The 22,811-nt window shown below is 41.0% G+C and overlaps 1 protein-coding gene across 15 annotated transcripts in view; it reads left to right on the top strand.

Moving 5' to 3' along the window:
- Positions 1 to 22,811, top strand: part of RAD51B (RAD51 paralog B) — a 419,964-nt gene that overhangs the window by 277,395 nt on the left and 119,758 nt on the right. For 9 of the 15 annotated variants that reach the window (XR_011141499.1, XR_011141501.1, XR_011141498.1 and 6 more), the window contains one exon: positions 5,981 to 6,059. The exons of 2 other annotated variants lie outside the window; for them this stretch is intronic. Coding sequence is in view for 9 of the 13 variants with exons in the window: in XM_068946195.1 (XP_068802296.1) it covers positions 5,981 to 6,059 (79 nt within the window). In the remaining 4 variants the exon portion in view is untranslated. Of the gene's footprint in view, positions 1 to 5,980; positions 6,060 to 17,324; positions 17,369 to 17,624; positions 18,101 to 22,811 lie in introns of those variants that run through there. 4 more of the 15 variants (XM_068946203.1, XM_068946200.1, XM_068946199.1 and 1 more) reach the window with 3 other exon arrangements.

Raw genomic sequence — 22,811 nt, 5'->3', positions numbered from 1 at the left:
CTAATGTATCCCTGTTTTTGCCAGAAGTGTGTGGTAGTGCACTGGACAATCAGATATGCCTTTGCCCTGGCTACCTCCCACTGTGGGTTAGTCACCTTGTGAACTACTGAGGTATCTGGGAGGTGTTTTCTTTTCAATAACTGATTGTTTCTCCTTTTGTCTTACAGTTTCTGTGCTTATCCTCATTTTCTTCATTATCAATTCCCATTTAGCACTGTCAAAAGCTCAACATTTCTTCTACAGCCCTGCACGATGTTAAGATCAGATTACTGGCTTCTTTTCACTGGCTTACCCTTTTCTTTCTCTTTCATTTGAGTACTTCACTTGCTATTCCTCAGTTATGTTGCATTATCTGTAATTTCACAGATGTATGACAAATGCTACCTGTCAGACCTAAATTTACATTCTGGTTCTTTCAGCATTTTTGCATGGAGATTATCTGTTTTCTACTGAATGCACTAAGCTCTAGGAGTTTTGTTTCCACTTCAGTTGTTATTTCTATATCCATATGCTTGTTCCCATTATCTGCCTTGCTTTTCCTCCTCTTTTTCAGCATCCTCCTGCTTGTTGAAAACTGATTGTTTCTTCACTTGTATCTAGAATATGCTTAATCACTATCCCAGTCTCATTCCATTATAGCTCCAATTCTTATTTCCTTTTTGATATTGTTAATATCCTTTCCAAGATCAACATTACCTTGATTTTTGGTAATCTTTGTTTCATACTTCCACTTTTTGACTTCTAAAACATCATGTTCTTTTTTGATCTGTATTTCCTGCTGTGTTTTCTAAGTTCCTTGTACATGTATAAGAATCTACTCTGCATTGGCTGTTCTGTCCAGAAGATTGTTTGCAGCCATCTTTCACCATGTTCTCTCTTTGCTTGGAAAACAAATCTAAATCCTTTTTTTTTTTCAATTTCTGTTAATGTAGAGTTTAATGTTGTAAAAAATCCTGTTTAGTCTTTCTTGTTTTGAAATATTGCTATCATACTTTAACGGTTATTTTTCTCACTAAGCAAATATTTGAAGTAAAGCAATACCTTTGAATATCATGACCTACTGTTTCACCAAAAAATTCTGAGCCTCAGACATAACTGTGGAACAGCCTTTTAGAGGGGCCCTGTGATGTGCTGCTGAAAGGATGTGATTTTTTTTTTCATTGCTATACTTAGTTATACACATGTTGCAACTACACAAAAATGCAGTAACAAAATGTTCATAGGGTTATTTGAATGTTCATTGGTTTGCACGTACAACTGTGCCTAGTGCATGTGCATATGTAGGTTAGTGTATATATATGCACAGTACTGTACAGAATGCCAAAAATTTGACCTTAGACATGACATTTGTAACTGTTTCTGTTCAGGCTTTCTGATAGAAACATCCAGCTGTTCTAGGAGACTTTGTAGCTGAGCATTTGTACAATTTTTGCACCCCATCCACTCCCTCATGAATAAGAACGTTCTCAGGCTTAAGTAACTGCAAGGCAACACAAGCCTGCTAAGCACAAGGAGGCACTCTTCTTTCTTCCTTGCAGATTCTCTCTCCCTCCATTTAAGTGCAAAGGTCTGAACTGTCTGGGGATAATTACAGGAAAAGGAATTCTGGTTTTGTCAGGGTGCATCTCAGACGTGTGATGTGACATGCGTCTCCTTTCTGCAGGAGTTGGTTACAGTAAGAACAATGATTAACATGCAGGAGGGGAAAGTGCTTGCACTGCAGTTTTCCTACGTGGAGCAGTTCAGAAAGGTTATATCACATCCTGAGGCAGTATTGCCAGCTTCATATGACTGAAAGGAAAACGTTGACATTTGGGACTAGGCTGATGTTCTCTGGCTGTATTTGTGGTCTTTTTGTGCCTTGCTTTATTTTTACTCTCTGAAGAAGGAGGGAGACTATATTTTGGTGTTAATTCTGAAAGCCATAAAACTTTTAGCTAGCTGTGGATTCATGAGAGTTACCATGGTGTGATCTTGTCTGCAAACTAAAAGTACAAATGAAGTCTGCCTACTACAGGCATTACCCTTTAAAGAGCTAAATGAAAGTTGCACATGCCTTGGTTCTGCAGGAGAATTTGCTGCCAAATCCTCTTGTTACATAAGTATACTTGAGAACTCAAACTTCCACTGCTTAATATTGTTCATCTTATATTTACGAATAAATGTTCCAGGTGTCCGTATGTATGAAATGATTCAATATTGTCTACCTGAGTTTGCAGTGAAGTCTGAATACTTTTGATGAGCATGAACTTCCTAATTTGTCTGTATAGAGTCTTGACTCTAATAAAAACTGTTTACTATTTTCCTGGTAATCATTTAGCAGACACGTCTAACCAAAATTCATATGCAACAACCCTGACGTATGCTTGAATGTTTTGCTGAATTAGGGCCTGACCTTTGGGAATAATGGGTATTTTTTACTCTGCTTGAAATCAGCAGGATCTGTTGGGACACCATATCTCTAAAAATAAGGTTGTTACTATCTGTGGTTCTAAGCAATCTGTATTTGGATGCGTCTGAGAGAGAGCTGCTGTAGCCTGGGTTGAGAAGCTGTGGCATCTCACAAGGCTTTGGAAATTTAAACACTGAGATGTGTGATGGTTCTCAAATGTGCTGCTAGGAAGGCTTTACTGCTGGGGCTGAATGAAACCTATACGTTGAAACAAAGGAAGTAGGAAGGCCTGGCACGTTTCCTGAGCAGTTAAGACATGGGCTCTGTGATAGTGCTGTGTTTAGAGCAGAGCCCTGGAAAGGATCAGCACATGCTGTGGGAGAGCAGCCTGGGCAGAGAGTGTGAGCAGGCACTGTGGGGATGGGAACGCTGCTCTGAAACGCGTGGCTGAGAGGACCGGTTTTCAGTTCCTGCCCTTTTTTAACTGTTGAGGAGGTGAGCAGGGAAATTTTTTCAGCATTTTTCAGCAGATCTATTCTGGAGGAAGAGTAGCAGCGGTCTCAATTTCAGCCGCTACTGTCAATGTCTTCTGCAGGGTCCACATGGGAATCATTAGAGCAGCATTTGTGCAGATCACACTGTAGGCAGAGCTTGTTACATTTATTATTAGAGTACTGCGTTCATGTAAGGGATAGAACGAGGGTTATTTTGACTCAAGCTTTGAGAGAACAGTCCTCAGCAAAAACAGACAAACAATAAAGCCTCACACATCTGTGCTGGTTTGACTGGCGCTGTGGGTTCTGTGTCCCATACCTTGATAAGAAGCCGATTTCTTTGTTCCCAGAGCTTTGCTGCAGTTCATCTTCCATAATGCATGGTCCCTCTGTGGTAGACACAGAGAGCTTGGAATATCTCTGACCTGACCATAAGGGGCCAGCATAACAGAATGCCAAGCTAAATTAAATTGCTCTATAAACCTTCAGGGAATTTCAGTTCTTATTTTAAAAACTCCAAGTACAGGATTCTAGAACAAAACTTGACTCAGTCATTGCTAGTTTTGCAAAAGAAGGCATCCACATAGGTTGATTAATTGCAATGACATGTTACTTTCCCTGTTGTGGGTGACCCAGAGATAGACCACACTATTTCAAGGGGATGGGACAAAAGGTCAGGTGGCATTCTCAGAGAAGCCAAGGGGCACACTTGTGGAACTGCTAATGGAGTTTAAAACTGTGTTAGACAGTAGCAGTTAGGGTTTTGCTCAAAACTGTCTCCTTTCTGAGTGCAGCTGCCTGAACCAGAAGTCCAGCAAAGTGGGCAGGAGACGTGCATGGATGAGCAAGGAACTCCTGACAAAACTCAAAACATAAGCAGGAAGTGTACAAGAGGTGGAAGCAAGGACATGCCACTTGGGAGGAACGTAGGGGTGTTGTCTGACTATTGCAGGGATGCGACAAGGAAGGCCAAGACCCATTTGGGGTTTAATTTGGCAAGGGATGTCAAGGACAGCAAGAAGGGGTTCTTTAAATACATTGGCTACAAAAGGAAGACTAGGGAAGATGTGGGCCTGCTACTGGATGGGGCAGCGGCCCTGATGATGAAGGATACAGAGAAGGCAGAGATACTGAATGCCTTCTTTGCTTCAGCCTTTACTGCTTGGGCCAGCCCTGAGGAATCCCAGAGCCTGGAGAGCAGGGAGAAAGTCTGGAGAAAGGAAGACTTTCCCTTGGTGGAGGAGGATCGAGTTGGAGATCATTTGTGCAAACTTGATATCCACAGGTCCATGGGCCCTGATGGGATGCACCGACGAGCGCTGAGGGAGCTGGCAGACGTCATTGCTAGGCCACTCTCCATCATCTTTGAAAAGACATGGAGAACAGGAGAGGTGCCTGAGGCCTGGAAGAAAGCTAATGCCTCTGTAGTCTTCCCAAAGGGCAAGAAGGAGAACCCAGGGACCTACAGAGCAGTAAGCCTCACCTCCATCCCTGGAAAGGTGATGGAACAGCTCATCCTGGATGCCATCTCTAAGCATGTGGAGGAGAAGGTGGTGATCAGGAGTAGTCAGCCTGGATTCACCAAAGGGAAATCATGCTTGACCAATCTGAAAGCCTGTACAATGGGTAGATGAGGGGAGAGCAGTGGCTGTTGTCTGTCTGAACTTCAGCAAGGCTTTTGACGCTGTCTCCCATCACATCCTCGTAGGCAAGCTCAGAAGTGTGACAGTGAGGTGGATTGAGAACTGGCTGAATGGCAGAGCTCCGAGGGTTGTGGTCAGTGGTATGAAGTCTAGTTGGAGGCCTGTAGCTAGCAATGTCCCCCGGGGGTCAGTCCTGGGCCCAGTCTTGTTCAATATATTCCTCGATGGCCTGGATGAAGGCACAGAGTGCGCACCCTCAGCAAGTTTGCTGATGATCCTAAACTGGGAGGAGTGGCTGACACACCAGAAGGCTGTGCTGCCATTCAGAGGGACCTGGGCAGGCTGGAGAGCTGGGCGGAGAGGAACCTCCTGAAGTTCAACAAAGGCAAGTGCAGGCTCCCGCACCTAGGGAGGAAGAACCCCATGCCCCAGTCCAGGCTGGGGGCTGGCCTGCTGGAAAGCAGCTCTGCCGAGAAGGACCTGGGAGCCCTGGTGGACAACAAGTTAACCATGAGTCAGCACTTGTGCCCTTGTGGCCAAGAAGGCCTATGGTATCCTGGGGTTGCATGAGGAAGAGTGTTACCAGCAGGTCGAGGGAGGTCGAGGTCCGCCTCTACTCAGCCCTGGGGAGGCCTCACCTGGAGTACTGTGTCCAATTCTGGGCTCCCCCCCAGTACAAGAGAGACATGGCGCGACTGGAGAGAGTCCAGCGGAGGGCTACAAAGAGGGTGAGGGGCCTGGAGCATCTCTCCTCTGAAGAAAGGCTGCGAGAGCTGGGCCTGTGCAGCCTGGAGAAGAGAAGACTGAGGGGGGAATCTCATCAATGCGTACAAGTATCTGAAGGGAGGGTGTCAAGAGGATGAGGCCACTCTCTTCTCCGTGGTGCCCAGCGACAGGACAAGAGGCAACAGGCACAAACTGAAACACAGGCAGTTCCATCTGAACCTGAGGAAAAACTTCTTTCCTGTGAGGGTGACGGAGCACTGGCACAGGTTGCCCAGAGAGCTTGTGGAGTCTCCTTCGCTGGAGATATTCAAAACCCGCCTGGACACGATCCTGTGCAATGTGCTCTAGATGACCCTGCTAGAGGAGGGGATTTGGACTAGATGATCTCCACAGTTCTCTTCCAACCTCAACCGTTCTGTAAATCAGCAGGAACGATTAGGCTTAACAGAATGCTAATAAGACAGGCAAAGCATACTGTTTTCAGGATGGTACATTTTTTAGCACCTGTGAATCCTTTCAGATTTGTAGCATGTTCTGTACATGCTTATGAGAAGATCTCTACTGCTCAGAAGTGGAAGGGCTAGTTCAATAACTACCATGTTATTCCTCTGTGGTATGCTTTACTACTTCTGGAAGTTAAATCCACTGAAGTTATTTCACAGATCTGAGTTGTGATCAGTATGTTATAGGTATATGTGCTTACATATAGTTTGTTTGCTTTGCAGATCCTGGTTGCTAAATCCCCTGTTGCTCCATTTTCCACTTTTTTCTACACTATTGAGAAATCGGGCTTTGTTCTTCAAGGTAAGACTAGAGCATTGATTATTTTGCCTTTATAATTAGTATTTTAAGTAGGCTGGAGGCAGATAACAGTGACTATTGTTGAAAATGGTGCTGTTTATACCTAATTAAAAAACCCACACATTTTAACAATCTGGTTGACAAGGCCAGCTTTCTTCCGCCTTTACTATGTTGTATTGAATTATACTGAATTACATTGTTGCATATTCCCATGAATCTAAGAGTGAGCCCTGAAGTTATTAATCAAATCTCCCTGGTTTTGTTCAAGGTAAAATAGAATGATTCTGGTAACATTGCTCCTATGGGATAGATTTCTCCAGGAGAAACATGCCTGTCTTAAAAATACCATTAAAAGCATGTGCTAATAAATGGTTCTTCTTTAGCCAATAGCTTGACATCAATAAAAATACAGGAAATTAATACCTGTCCTCTATTTTTCCTCTGTTTTTCTAATGTGAATGCCACCTGGTCCTAAATGATCGTGAGATTCTCTAGGATATGGGGTAGTATATTGGAAAGCTGGATCCTGCTACCATGATGGTGGGAAACGGGCTCTTTGTGGCCATCCTCTAAAATATGTACTTTCAACCCACAGCAAGAAGGAAGTGTAGATCTTGCCTTTTTTCCCCCATCTATCCCAATAAATCTTCCTCTAGCATACTTACTTTTTGACAGAAATCCATAAATCAATTTTGCTGAGTTGACCTCTATTAATTTGCAGCCTGGCTCCCAGCGCTGCACCAGTTGAGCAGACTAAATAGGACCAATCAGTGCCTGCCACTTGCTTTTTGGAGGGTAGACTCTGATATGCAGCCCTGGCATTACAGAAAAGTTAACATCTCTGTTTCTCACATTCCAGTGATTGAGAATCACTGATCCTAGAAAGCACTACAAATATTTTAAGGTACTTAAACAGTTCCCTCCCATCTGACTGTCCATTTCTCACCTACAGATATGCTGTATACCAGACCAGTGACATATTTACATTTATTAATGACTAGGTATGCTTTGATCTGTGGTGATATATAATGTAGGAAAACAAAAGAAAGGGCACAAAAACATTTTTGTGTGAATTTTTGTTTCCATCTGATATATCTGTACAATGCTGATTTGGGTGTCCACTTGGTTTTTCTAAGCCTTTGGAAACTTTACGCAGGGTATTCTGGGTAAAGTTCTTTACGTGGCATTCTGAGGGTTCGATCTGCTTCATTTGGTACCAGCAATTTGAAACAGGCTATAGAAAGTAGAAATAATATTTATTAGTTTAAACTGAGGTGGCTTGCAGGATTTGCTCTAGATTTTGCATTATTTGAATACAGCATATGGCAAAAGACAAACTACTTTTCTATCTCAAGTTTCTTCTGAGTTGCAGAGTTGTTTCTGGCTGTTATAAACAAAGTAGGCTGATTTCCTGTTCTGTCCCCAGGCACTAATGTAGTGAGACTTTGGGAAAGAGAGATTCCCCTTTCAGAAACTTTGGTAGGGAACTTTGTTTCACTTCCTGTGAGCCAAGAGTATAGCTTTCCAAGGACTGCACCCTACCTTTGGGTATAATGATGATGGAGTAGGACCCTCTGATAGAATGCTATTTGATAGCTTAATGGTAGGAATATGGCAGTAGAAGTATTGCTCTTTTCCTGTATCCATACATTTCTGTTGTGCAAGTTTAAATCATCATTCAATATTTTTCTAAATTCAGGTGAGGTGTCAGTTGAGATTTATCTTAAGTAAGCACCACCGCTCACCATCAGGCATTCTTTGTACATTTAAAAAGCAGTTGGAAACTCTTCTTTGTGTAAGTGCTTTGTTAGTTTTTGACTATGCCATTGTTTTCTAATATTTTAAGCTGTTTTTGTTCAAGATGAGTAAGAAGAAAGGGTGTGTTTCCCCAATAGTGTGCCCCAGGATACTCCACATTACAGGTAACCTTCTAGTCAGAGGTCAGACAGCAGTGTCTGAACCTTAAATGTCCGTGGAGTTTATTTGGAAGCTGTAATTGGTATTTCAGTGGTTTTACATATTGGTTCTTCTGAATTCTGCTTTATGAATCTGCTGGTATTGGCAAAGTCATGGTTCCTCATTAAGGCGCTGCTGTTAGAATCCTTACAGAGACTTGAAAGCTCTTAGATATCTAAGTGAGAGCCATCCCACTAAGTTGTATGAAACAAATATTCTCTTTTCATATCCAACATTTCAATGATTATTATTGGTATAAGTCAGCAAATCACCTGGAAATGGCTATTTCAGATAAGATGATGACAAGAGTTGCAACTTCAGGGAACAAATATTTAATAGCAAGTGGCACCGTGCTGCCTCGTGCAAGAGAGGCTAGAATTTTTATGAGAGTTGAAGCTGGTACTTCCTTCCAAAGGGAAGCTGGATGTGAGGTACTATGACAGTAATGCAACTGGCCATGGTTTAGGTGGTGGGGGAGTAAGTATCCCTGTGTCACTGTTTGAAGGTATCTTATAGTGCTAACAAGTGGAATCTGTCCCATAGTTCGATTGCAAAGGCAGCTTTCTCATTCAGTCTTTGTTGTTTCGGTTCTGTTAGTGTCAGGAGGTGAGCACATTCAGGGCGTCTGATGAGAAGGAGTGGATGGGTGTGGGAACTGGTGAGAAGCAGCAGCTGTCTGAAGTGCCCAGATTTCTTTCTTCTTACTCAGGGGGTCCTATCCTGGGACCATTAACCAATAGGCCATAAACAAATTGATATCGGAAAATGTGCCTGGAAACTCCTTGATTAGCGAGGGTGAATAGGGAATGAAAGACAAAGTGAAAGTGTGATTTAACAGTTCCACAAGCAATTTCCATTGCCACCTCTGAGGGATTAGGATGTGTGGAATAGGCTAAAAATGAGGAGGAGCTCCCGCCTCTTTTGTTCTGTGGGCTAAAGGATAATAAAACGGCGGGAGAGGCAGTGCAGCTAGTTAGGGATTTCACAGGCTGCTATTTGATGCAGTTTAAGGAGCCCTTCTGCTATTGTTGCAGTTAAAATGGGAAGCGGAACTGTTCTCCATTCGCAAAAATCTCCAGCATCCTCAGGAAAAGAGGGCTGAGAGTAAAAGGCTATTAAGATGGTAATGCTGCCCCATTTGGAGGAGTATATCAAAATCCTCTTTGTCAATATAAATTGCTGTTCTGTTTCCCTGGTATCTTTGCATCTCAAGGCCTCCAAGCACAGAAGTCTTCAGAGGAGACCCTGGTAAAGCAAGAACCGCTTCTCTTATATTGTCGGAGAAGAGCTCTAGGCTGTCCAGGGTGCCACAGAGACAAATCTCTCTGCTTTTGTAAACTTGAAGTGTTCAGGGATGAAAAGAATCCAATTGCTCACTCATTCTTTTATTCCTGCTTTCAGTCTAGAGAAATGAAATGTGATGATTAGAAAAGAAGAGTGGCCAGTTAGAGATTTAGCAAGGAAAGTCAGCCTTTTTGCCTCCTCTTTCCATTGCTTCAGTATGGTGTGTGCTGTGGAGGGGGAAGAGCACGGACCCAAGAAAACCTCAGTTGCTTTTACTTTGCAATACGATGTCATGTAATATACTGCCGTGCTGTACAGTATGACTGTGATGAATCTGAATTGTGATTACAAAATCCAGTCTGAAAGGAGATCTCTATGTTGTAAACTTGCTTTTCTTAAATAGAGAGTCAGAAGCCTGGATCTAAACACCTCAAAATATTAGAAGTTTTACTGTCTGCCTGTATATTCTGTTTAAGGACTTGCTATTGCTTCCAAAATTCAATATAGGAGTTAAAGTGAATAAAGTGATTCTATTAGGAAGAAGAATAACAACAAAAAAAGCTCTGGGTCTATTTGATTAAGGGTGTAAGTCACAAGATGATTTTTTCTCATTGACAGTGATATAAATTCCATTTGGGATTGGAAAACCCAGTTGATTTCCTTCTGATTCACACCCTTCCACTAGCAATAATGACTGCTTTTAATGATTAGCTGGTAATCCTGTTAGTGGTCTGTTGGTCAGAACAGATTCTGGGCTGTTTTTGCCTACTTGTAGTTTCAGTGACACTGAATATAGCACATACTGGGTTAGGTCAGCTAAACAAGATGATGTGACTCAGCTATGCACATGCACTTATGCCAAAAAGAAGATAGGTTGAATAAGATGATGTCAATTTTATGTTGTATTCTGTGGGAAATCTTTTGAGTCTAACTTTAAAAGAAACAGTATTCTGTGGCGTAAATACAAGCTGGTAAAAGAGCCTACCTGTTAGCAACTGGCAGCTCAGCTGTCCATGAAAGTAAGTCTCTTTCCATCTCTTCCAAGGTAATACCCCGTTACCAAGAGGATGGTACTTCAAAAAGAAGGCAAGAAACACGGTGGCTGCTTGCCAACTAGGAGAGCCCATTGGGAGTTTTCACTGAGTGCTTTTACCAAGTGATTAACATTGCTATTCACTGAAATAACTCAGAAGTACTGAAAACATAAAACAAATAATACTAGTGAGATGGGACTTGCTTTTGAGTAATCACTAATTTTGAATTTCTTAGGGTTTAAAGATGGGAGAAATCAGCAGGTCATCTAAACAGGCCTCTCGTATACGCATAAGCATTTCCTTCTGATATCCTGATAGCTTCTGTTACATTGAAGCATTTCTTCTAGAAAGGCATTCACTTTTTATTGAAGACTTCAAGAAATGTGGGTTCCTGGTTTGCCTTGACACTTTATTTCACTGTTTAACTATCTTGCTGCTAAATATTTGCTCTGTATTTCAGATTAGAATTTGTCTGCCTTCAGCTTTTGGCTTCAGTTCTTGTTATGACTTTCAGTGCTAAATAAAGGAGCCCTTAAATTGCTGCAGTTTTGCACGAGTGTACTTGACATCAAGATTTATCTTCCTATGTTGTATTCTTCCATTTTAAAGAAAGTTATAATTATCTGCAAATTTAAGTTCCAAACTTTTGTGTCTCATGCTGACTGGCTCCCCTTACTGCCTGAAAAAAGGACAGTGTATACTGTGTTGTTAAAGGGAAGGTTTTGATTTTTTGTGCCAGGAGGACTGGATGTTTAGTTAATTTGATTAATCCACCCTTCCTTCTACCTTCTTTTCTGCTACACGTGTGTGCCTGTGCACAACCACACTCACCTTGCCGGTGCTGCTATAGAAGAGTTAAGCGTGTCATCACGATGCCTTACTGAAGCAGATGACTTTGATAAAGTAGAAAGAAAAGATACGTGGCACTCAAAAGACTGAATCTTAGGTTTTAAGCTTTGCAATACTAGGAGGGAAGAGTTCTAGGAACAGCTAGAGCTAGGGAAACCTCCTTCATTACGACTGATTTGTCTCTAATGAAAGAGCAGGAAGAGGCTCGTTTTGGTCTCAAAATAACATAGGATTTGGGTTTGTAGTGCAGACTGGCAAACAGTCTCCAAAGTGCTATAACTAATTTATATGGCTGAAGCAAGTGAAAAATGCCTCATTTTATTTTGTAAAGAAATGCTTTGGTAATGAGTAGTGAGGTAGAAAGAGAATACTGAAAGAAAGGGCAGCATTATTTGTATTGTTTTGTGTGAGTTTGAACAGTGAAAGACAATGATTTACTGCATCAAAAGCTTTTATTCAGTTGAAGAACTGTAACTATAAAGTGACCTTTGTCTGGAGCAACATGGATATAATCTGTAAAATGAAGCAGGGCTGTACTTGATGCTGAATGGATGGAAGACAGATTAATGGGAATAAAGTTGTGTATTGCTATTGAGATGGAAACAGACTTGCAGTGCCGCTGGTGATTTCCAGCCCTCTGAGGGATAGAGATGGACTGATCATTGTGAGGATCTCTGTGGGGTGGAACAGTTTTTGCTGTATTCCTCATAGGGTCCTGAAAGGCTGATGCTATTTGTAACAGATTTGCAATAATAAGAGCAAAAAAGCATTACCCATTTGTAGGCTTCCTGACAGTAAGGAATGTGAGAAACATAAGACTCCCATCATCCCTATGTCAGCAAAATCACCCGTGTAACTGTAGCTTACACCAACAAAAATGTCCTTTTGCTCAGCTAGCTCATGCCATTTTCCGAATGGTTTAACTAAAACTGACAAAAGAATGACATTTGCTTGGTCGCATCTCCACTAGGTGGCTTTGCTGGAGTAGTTCTCTGGCTGCATAGCTATATTGGAGCTAGGCTACTCTAGAGAGGCTTTGCCATGTCTGTCAAATGAAGGAATCCAGAGGAATGAAGCACAGATGTAAAACTGACTAAAAATGGTAATGATGAAGAGAGATGGAGGGAAAATGTTTTCATTCTGAAGAAAGACTGGAGGCATCCTGGGTTTACATCCAATAGAAACAAAATAAACACTATCATTTCAATAAAATTAAATGTTTCCCTATGCAAACATAATCTTGCTAGTGGCTGAGTAGATAGGCAACAGATTAGTTAAGTTTCTGGCCAAACTGTGCTGTGAGCATAACTTGTGGAAGGATATTATACTGGGTAAGTCCAGTTTAGCAAAGTGTTGAAGCACCTGCTTAATTCTGAACATGTATGTGGAAACACTGAAGATATGGTACTGCTTTCTTGCACTGAAAGCCAAGCAGGTCCCTAAATGACTTGCTCAATTGCAATTAACGGGCCAGCATTTAATTTTTCTTAAGTTTTACTAAAGGTAATATGGAAAAAATTAGTGCAAACGGTGTGCCAAATCTGTTCTCATTTGCACAAGTGTGTATCAGAAATATTTTTTTAATCCAGTGTTGATTAAACAATAAGCTGAAGAGTATGGGTCTATACTTGCAAAGATATCTCTTCTGTTCAAGACTGACATATACTGCAGGCTTCCTGGGATAAAATTGTCTCACTTCAGAGAAATCTTTTCCTTGCTAGTCTCTCAGTAATGAGTTTCTGATCAATAGGCTGCTCCCCTGTATTTCTGGAACAGTGCTAAAGCAAATGGGCTTCTTCCAAAAGGCTTTTAACTGAAGGAGTGAAGTCATGTGTTGATTAGAGGTAGTATCTGTGATGTGTGGCAGTATATTTTTCTGGGAACTGAATTTTGTCATAGAAATCCAACAAGACTCCACTAGCGATTGCCTGGTTTTAACCTGAAGATGTTACATCTTTCAAGCTACAGATTTGTAGAATAAGGTCAAATGTCCTTAAAATGAACTTAATGTTCTTAAGCGAACACATTCACAAGCAGGAAGCCAAGAAACTGTCTATCTGAAAGTAATGTTTTTCAGGCAGAATAAAGTTATATGTTTGCGCAGCTCATGAAGGTAAGAGGCAGTTAAGACTTACTGTCATTTAGTCCTTTCTCTCATAGGCACAACTGGATTTCTTTTGCTCTTCTCAAATGTTATGTCCATTCTGGCATTTTGTATTGCCACTGGCATGTTTAGTGAAGCCATCACTGCTGTCATTTTCTCTTGAAATGTGGTTGTTAGCAATAAAGGACCGTGACCCAAATGACTTGGCCTTTGTAGTGTATGCAAAATGTCATTAGCTATAGGACTTTATGTATTCTGTATGTTAAAATCTTGTAAAATCTCTGACAGTACAGCCTAGTTGCCAAAGAGAAATACTGGAAGCTTTATCGTTCTCTTCACTAAGCAGGGGAGAGTGGTGTAGAGATCCAAGAGCTAGCTGCAGTCTAAACCTGTAAGTTTCCTGAGTACGCTACTGTGTGGATATGCCACATTAGGCCGGGAAGCAGCATAGCCATATTTGCATAGCGTTTCATTTACCCTAGAAAACTTTGCCTGAGGGGGGCTTGCTAGCACAGGGATAACACTTTGCAAAGAGGGCTCCCACTGCCCTCCGCAAGTGCTGTTCTTCTTTGGAACTTCCTCTGTGTTTCCAGGATTAACACACTTAGACCTACCTCAGGTGTCTCTGCGTCTGATGTGTAGACTTGCCCTATCTTTAAAACTGGGCTAACCACAAATTCAAATGATCTTATCATGTAAGTTTAAAGCTCTCTTGATAAGTTGGAACAGGAATATATAGCACTTTCATGGAGACACATATACATGTGATTAAACCCTCCTAACATACAGGTTTATGCTTCAAAAGATTTTTCTCATTACAGTCGTCCCCTAAAATGAATAATGTTGGGTTGTTATTGCATAGTATCTTCTGTAATATTCATTTGAGCTTTTAAACAAATATTTGTCAATTGTATGTTCATGGCCCCTTTCCACTACCTTTCAGTGTTCATGTAGGATATGTATAAAACATAATATACCAGCTGAAATATCCTAAATATCCAGTATATATTGATAATGGTGAAAGGCAAACTTCCATCTGTTAATTAAGTATGTGCCGTAGGGCCCTGTTCCTAAGCATTTTATATATCTAGTCAAAAAACAGAAGTGTACCACAGGAAATAAACATCCTATTAAAACAGACTGCACATGAATAACAAATATTTGCGAGAAACTACTGTAACAAGCTATAAACCACTATTTGCTTACAGAATTTGAGTGATTAATTTAGTTTACAGTAGGTCTGAATGTAGTCTAGGTTATATAGTGCTAATGATTTTTATGGTGTTTCTCTACATTGTTTCTGTTGTAGTGAAATCAGAATCTGGCACTTCATGATTCAGTCTGGTGCAGATGCCTGAAAAATTTGAGAGATTAAATTTCAGGACAGGGTCCGGTTAACCAAGGGTTACAGAGATGAAAGAGGCAACAGATTTAGTCAACAGTTTGTTAGAGCATGTTGAATGCTCTAACAGCATGCCAGCTTTTGGTTTGCCATCTGAATAACCTTAGAGGGTCTGCCCTAAGACTCAGCTTAGGCAAGGCAGCGCACACAGGACTGCATGGGTGAAGAAGGAACACAAGCAGACGATGCTAGAAGGATTAAGTGTTTGCCAAGAGGTGTTATTGCTGAAAAGATTTTATTCTTATATCTATTTTCCATTGAATCTGAGTTTTCCTTTAAACTTCCAAGCTTTTCCACTGCAGGAACAGTCTCCCAAATAATCCCAAACGGTATGAAGGTGCCCTCCCCAAAAGCTGCAGCAAGATGTGACCAGGTGACATTTCTAGAAAATGTTGGACTATTCAAGTTAGAGTGCTTTTGAGCAGCCTACAATAGAAGAATGATGTCTCAGAGTGCTGTGTGACATTGTTAAAACCTCAGTCATGATGTGCACAACTGAAGGAGTGAGCCTAGAATAAGCAGGCTGGTTTCCTAAGGCCAGAATACCGTATATCTCCCTCCTGAAGATGTTCTGAGTGTGTTAAGGAAGAGACGCTTCTGCTCAGTAGTGTATAGAAAACATCACATTCTTCCTTCAGGCTGTGCTTATTTGATGGACTTCAGTCTTGAGGCTTGTCAGGGTAGAATCTTGCACTACAACCAAGTTAATTTTCAATGAGAAATATCCTCATTTTTACTTTTTTTCATTCCGTACTTGTGCTGTGAGTGAATTACCCAGAACAAGCTATCACTCAGCTATGCACATATATTATGGCCATTTATTTGTAGACCATATCCTGTCTGCCTTGGTCATTTGCTGAAGTTCACAGAGGAGTAGAACATCCTGTTTGTTTAGTTTTCTTTTGTCTGCCTAATACCAGCACAGAGAGAATATTCCTATATATCTTTTCTTTTCTGCTGTGAAATTGGATCACAGTACTCACGATTGTGCTCAATAGCTGGAAATGCTGAGGATATCCGATTGCTGAGGTCTCTTATTTTAAACTCCACATGCCAGGAAAAGTATGTGGGATCCCACCAGCTTAGCACTGGAGGGTGCAGGACGCATCAACAGGAAAACCAAACAAAACATGAAATTAAATTCATTTGAAAGGGGAAGGGACTCATATACCACCCATCAGCAGTGTTTAAACTGTTCGCATTCAAACAATAGGCCTTTTATTTTGCTTCAGTTCTTCTCAATATGCAAACTTTCTTACCTTGATTTAGAGAGCTGCAGCTGTCACTGAGGTCAGTGGGAGCTGTAGGTGCTTGTTACCTTTGAAAATCAAGCCAATGTATTCTAGTGTGGTAGCAAAATCCGGAAAAAATAAATTAGGATGGTTAAAGCATAATTCTGATAGTTCTGTAATATGATCCCCAGTGGTCCTCATATTTGATATGCTGGCAAAGCGTCATGTTGTGTACACCTGAACTCAAAGTTACATTATATCTTCTTAGTCTCTGAGTCTCTCTCCCCTGCATCTTTGCAGGGGAGACTACAGTCCTTCCAGTTGAGTAATGCTGGATAGGACTCTACTGGAATTTATCAGAGCTGCTTTTTAATCCTCTAGAATACTTTCCTCTCATTGTGAAACAGGTTTACTCCAAAGCAATCAGGCTTTGGACTGTGTTGATTAGATAAGTGCTCACAAAACTGCCCTGTAGCCTCCCATCTACCATAGCAGTAGAGAGTACTAGTGGCCACCTGTGACACTGTTTGATTTTCATTTTCAAGAGTTTGTAGAACACTGGAAGGAAAGATTCCTAACCAGTATCCACAAGTCCAAGCAAGTTCAGATTTCTCCTGTGTAAAATGGATCCACCATCAAGTCTGAACATGAGCGGGGAAAAGGCAGCCCTCCAGCTGGTCACAGCTGTCTGGGCTCAGCAAAGACATCACGTATTAACTGTATCGCCCAAGCACACAGGAAACGTCAGCGTACTCCAGTTGCTGAATGTGCATACTCCAATCCCTCTTGGGCAGAAGGGGTAAATGAGCTTGCCCACATGAGGGCTGCAGTCAACAGTGTGGCACTAGTTTAGGCCAGCTTACCTCATATTCAGTTCAAGATTCTGTCTTTTGCAGACAAATCTTTGCAGAAAAAGAGGCTTGACTGAGGATGGAGCTGTGTACCTCCCTTTCCTCCCCTTCCCACTCACGACTGGAATAACTGTTTCTACCTAGGCCTGTTTTCAGTAAAGCGGTGCTTAGTTGGGGTATGCTTTTATTGACACTCTGAAATGACACAGTAAAGGTAGCAAGCCTTGGTAAGTCTAAACTAGATCTGAATTAAGGCAACATAAGGAAAAGGAAAGGAAACAGTTGCTATCATTGCCCTGATCATCATGGTCATTGTGTGTCAGCTGCACTTGGAAATGCCTTGGCCTGGAAGTAGTGCTTAGGAGTAGTCTTGGGGACTGAGCTAAAGGCAAGAAGAAACCTGAGAAACCTATTTTTTGTACACAGTTCAAACAGTGATTTCCTATGTGGTCTATGTAAATTGCTTAATTACTGTATGCCTTAGTTTACCTGTCTATGAGTAAATGATGATAATATCTGTCTGGATACAGAAAATTAAACATTTTCACTCTTGCAGATATCTGCAGCACGTCATTACAGAAACTGCAATTGATACCTGATGTAAGTAAATGTACACTTGAACGACAGCTTGGGAAGTGTCTAGGAGGGAATAGTAGACATTTCACTAACAAATGCCGTTATAAAATGTGTGTAATAGCCCAGATATTGAAGACTGGATGAAACTTCCAGATGTTCCTGTGTTCAAAGGAGAGCTTTTTGTAAGCAGTGATGCATATTGTAGCAGATAGGAGGCCAGAAGGCTGGGAACCAGCTAGTGGGTGATTAACTGGGACTCTCTTCTCTCCCTCTGGATTAGGCAACAGAAGTGGATAGTGAATGACCAACCAGGACTCTTTCTTTTCCCTTTGCCTGGAAAAGGGTAAATTAGTGAGAACTCAATTTGAGCACTTCAGGAGCTGCAGCTGAAATCTTCTTGACTGTGCCTGGGTTGATGGTCCTGGGAGGTCTGAAAAATCACCATTAAAGTTACTCACCTCTCCTTCCCATGATGTGAAAAGTGAGTGACAGTTTAGTATCTTGTTCAAAACAATTATTTGTCCAAGAAGAGTACAATTCTGCAAGAATGCAGAAATGCTACATCTGTGGTAAACAGATTTGTCACCTGTCTGTTATGAATCTGAGGATATGGATTTTACTGAATGACCTCAAGGCTTTTTGTGTCCATAAAATAGGAAATGTGATAGGAAGCAGTCTACTGCTAATGTTGATTCCAAGATGTGTCATCAGATTCTCAAATATGTCCAAATAAAATACATCCCAAGTCTAAACTGTGGCCTTTGTCTACACGTCCTTGAATACTTGGTAAGGATTAAGGTTTTTTGGGTTTCTTTGAGGTTTTTTTATCTTTTTTCCCCCCAAATGCTCAGAATCAGTAGCTGAACTAGTTCAGAGGAAGCTAGTTTGAACTGTTATTGCTTGCACCTTAGACTGGCATTTTCTCAGTCCATTAGTTCTGTGTCATTTTTTTCATAGTACCACATATTGTTGGTAAAATAAGGAGACTTTAAAATACAGGAAGCAGAAGTAATGTTGATCTTTGAAACACCAGCAATTGAAAGGGCCATTCACGATTTCCTTCAAAACACAACCAAGTGGTAAGATAATACTAATCAGGGCTGTGTGCCCAGGAGAGCATCATAACGAAGCATCCACTGTTATTGTTCAACTCAGTGTTTGTTCTTCATGTGAACAAAAGGAAGGAAGAACTCTGCTATCAGGCTGGAGAGGAAGGAGTCTTTGTTGCCCTTGGCTACCCTTACTTTAAATGTGAGGAAGCACAGGGCACTGCAGCATAACCTTTCTGCAGTATTAGACAGGAAAAATCAATAGTTCAGCAAGTTAAGGGCAGGCGCTCTATTTATCTAAAGAATAGGCTTCCCTTGCAAGAAAGCCCCAGTTCAGGTATGCCAGTGTTATTGTTTTATTTAGGTCATGTGAGTCTGAGGTTTTAAAATCCGTTTTAAGCTCCAGTTCCTCTGCTGTTCTCTTTTCTCCTCCGCATTGTGGCTCACCATCAGAAACAGCAAGGGATGCCGTTCCCTTATTGAGAGTGGTAGGCACTGAGTGTACTGAATGTAAAGTTCAGTAATGTTGCTTAGACATCAGGACTGTGTCTCCTGGAGATTGTGAGCCAGACTTATTGTACTTGTCTCCTCCCATGCTGTCCTGCTCCACCCATAGAGTTGTCTGCTGAAGTGGCAGAATCCCTGCCCTCCCTCTCCCCCTCCTTCAAGTCCTGAGGCTGACACACTGTCAAATGAATGAGGAAGCTTGCCATGCTCAGAGCCATTGTTTCAAATTTGCGGATGACTCAGGCAAGGATTGTGTCATCAGCTAAGCTTGGGTTATGATTTCAAGATATTCCTTGGAATCATAAAAGTTTGTTTGCCTGTTCATTAGTCTTACTCTGGCTTTGTCTAGTTCCTGTATAATCTCTCTAGAAGTATCAAAAGACCTTGGAGAAACACATATACACCCCATTAGATGCAAGGCTCTGTTGCTGGGATGTTTGAAAAAAAAAGGATTCTCATTCTGACGACATACAAAGGGTCCACTCCTTGTATGTGATGCTTTGAAATTTCTGGACACAAAATGAAAGAAGCCCACAAATATTGATCTTTGTCTTCAGAGTCAAAGTCCACCCATGGATTGACTCCTTGTTAATTCACAGGTTACTCTGATGTGTATGATGTACAAATTCCATTTTCATCCATATTTCCATAATTTCAGAAACTCATTGTGATTACAACTCTATTCTACTGGTTAATTCAGCTTAGGGATTTGCTCACTCTAGCCCATAAGATACTTTCATGAGTTTCACTAGATGGCTTGCAACCTTTTATATAATACAATGGCTTTGTGGGTTGTAAGCTCTACCCACATAACTATAGTCAGATGAAGAGTAGACACAGCAAAAATGTTAATTAGAAAAAATACTATCTTGTTTTATTTAAGTGTTAATATCCAAACAAATATATTAAGTTCTGAGGACATACTGATCTGGTAAAGTGGAAGCCTTCTGATAAGAACACAGATATGATAGGGAGAATCCTATGAAACTACTAAGAGGGTCAAGTGTAAGGAATATTTTTCAAGGGGTCAGAGTATATCAATTAAATGCAAAACTGATGAAAGAAGGGGAATTAGAGCCAGGCTTAACTTCAGTATACTTTTTGTATGACTGATGTGGTTCTGGAGGTGATCAGTGTGTGTGTAAAGCCATGTTGGATACAGGGAGAAATAAAACATATACTCCATATTATATTATTGGTATTGTGGATCTGCAAAACCACAGAGTTCAGCACAGAATATGGAAAGAAAACTCTGAATGCTCTGGAAAACAAAATTAAAAAAATAGAAGGAACAGTCCACCCACCAAAGTAGCCTTCTGGTAGCAAATTGGTCTTTACTTCGCATAGTAGATGTGAAAGCTAGGTAAAACGTTGAAAACCTAAATGGAGCAGCAGGGAAAAGATTGTGTCCAGGCTCAGGTGTTTTTTACATTACTGGCATCCTAAAATGTGGTAGTTCTTTGAAGAGAAAATACAAGATTACTTTGTGGCATTCTACGTTTAGCACATCTTAGTCAAGGCACAACAGGAATATTCAGTTTTAAAAAGTTCTGGTTTTATTTTGTTATTTATAATTGCTAACCTTAGAAATGTTCTTTGTTTCCTAAGCACTACAAGGGCTTCTTTCCTTCTCACCTATTATCATGAGTGGTTTTGATGGAATAAATGGAGCCTTCCCTGCCAGCTAAAACTGATGTCTTTATGCCAGCCATGGAGTTTTACATATGTAGTTACAGTGTTTTGTACTTGCATATTAGAATAAAACTGAAGAGGCACAGAAGGAATAGAGTATACTTAATTCTTTCATAGCTCTGTTTGTTCAGCAGAGCTAGCGAGCCTGAGCGAGTAAGAACATTCTTTAGTATAACCAATGACAATAGAGAAACTGAATACTCTTGAGGAAGAGTTCTCTTGAGTAAAAGTAGGTGCTATTTTGATACATCTGCAAGTAGATCTGCCTTGCATTGTGAAAGGACTTTCCTCTCCGTCCCAGGGAGGCTAGGCAAAACCTCCTTTGGGATGAAACTTCAGGACATTTCTCTGAAAAGCTTCCTGGGGATATAACAACCCTATGACTTTCTCTATAGAAACTATGTTTGTGACTTCTATGTACCTAGTACGTGTATGTGTGTATATATATATATGTATATTTGTGTGTGTGTGTGTGTGCACGTGTAATTAGTTATTTCAACTTTTAGGAGACGTAGAATCCCATGTAGCAGTTGCCAGAGGTTCAGTATCAAAGCTATGCCTAATTAGAGATTATTTTATTTCCTTTTCATTGGTGGACTATCTCTGATAGACTTCAACAGAGGGTTTAACTGAGAGAGAGTCATAGTATAATAGATATGTAGAGCTGGAAATGGGGTGGAGGTGGCCGTGGTCTTGTTGGAAGGAAGGAGAGGGAGAACCGTGAGGTGCTCAGCTCTGTGTTGCACTGCAACAGCACATGTCATGTTGGCTATTAGTACAGCATTCCTCTTCCCACTGCCTCACCTTTGCACCTGTTTAGAAGGGGAAAGCCATTTGAACATCATTTTCACATGCAAATTAATAAGCATCTCTTTGCCATAATGGAATTGAGGTGTGATTTGCTCCTTTTCTTTGGATAGAGGCTTACTGGAACTGCCTGGGAACTCTCCTGGATACGGGGAAAGAGACACAATCCTCACGTGGCTCCTCTAATTGGGATTCTAGTAAAGGGACTGGGCTTGGTAATAGAATAATTTGTGCTGGGAGATCCTGCTGAAACGTGCCTGTCCATATCTAGAAGCCTTTTATAAGAGAATCCTGGTAACAAGAATAAACCTGTTACCAGGAAGAAACCTTTTCAAATGAACTGACCTGACAAAAGAAACAAGAATAAATACAGCAGGGTTATTGCAAACCAGTGTTTCCTAAAGAAGCAAAATGGCTTTGTTTCCACAGGCTAGCCAGCATGATATTGTTTGCTACAGGAGTTGTCTAGTAGCATCAAATTCACTAGTCTAGTTGTTTACTAGAAGGGGTACTTTCACTGAATATTTAAAGTACTCCAAAAAGAAAGGCGTGCTGAAGACTTTGCTACGTTATATTAACGTCTTCTTTCCAACACAAATCACGTTGAAGAAGACAACAGATAAATCCTGATTTCACTTTGTTACTAGTTGTTGAGATATGCATTTATTACAAGAAATGGGAAACAGATTGCACCAGCAAACACATCTGGCCCCAGACTGGCCTTCAATTCATCCAAAAAGAAACACGAAATATGGCGTTGTTTACAGCCAGGCACTTAAAATCCCACACAGCTGCAGGGGTGAGAGGCAGCAGAATAAACTCTCAAGACAAGCTGACAACAGCTCCGCTGCTGGGGTGCCCCTTTTACAGACGAGACAACAACAGATGAAGAAATCCTGAGAATGACCCAGAGCAGTACTCATTAGTGAATGAAGCGCAGGCAGGAAATGGGACAAGATTCCTTTTGTCATAGTTTTTCACCCAGCTGTCCACCCTTCCCACAGCCACCCCCATACAACCAAATATAGTCATAGACACAGTCAAACTCCAAAAAAGTTATGCAAATAAAACCTCCAGTCATTTCATACAGACCCCTTCCAAGTTACATTTGCCCCATTAGAAAAGAATGAAAAATTGCTGATTTCCATCCCGGCCCATTTATCACTGCAATTCAGGCTTCGTACAAGGGGCTACGTTCAGGTGAAGGTGATAGGACTGTGTAATTCTTTGTATTATAGTCCATGCCTTTCTTTGTATATCTACTGTTTTACTATTGATTACTAGCATTTTTACTACATCTTTTGTATTGCCTTTCTATGTCAAAGCAGAGATTTTTACTTTATGCGGGTATATACTGTCTTTGTTTTTGTAAAACAGATGTATGTTGTTCTCCAAATGACAGCATTAACAAA

This window comes from Struthio camelus, chromosome 5 (genome assembly GCF_040807025.1).
Source record: "Struthio camelus isolate bStrCam1 chromosome 5, bStrCam1.hap1, whole genome shotgun sequence".
NCBI classification, from domain to species: domain Eukaryota; kingdom Metazoa; phylum Chordata; class Aves; order Struthioniformes; family Struthionidae; genus Struthio; species Struthio camelus.
The sequence above is the reverse complement of the archived record's forward strand: the minus strand, read 5'-3'. Positions and strand labels throughout refer to the sequence as shown.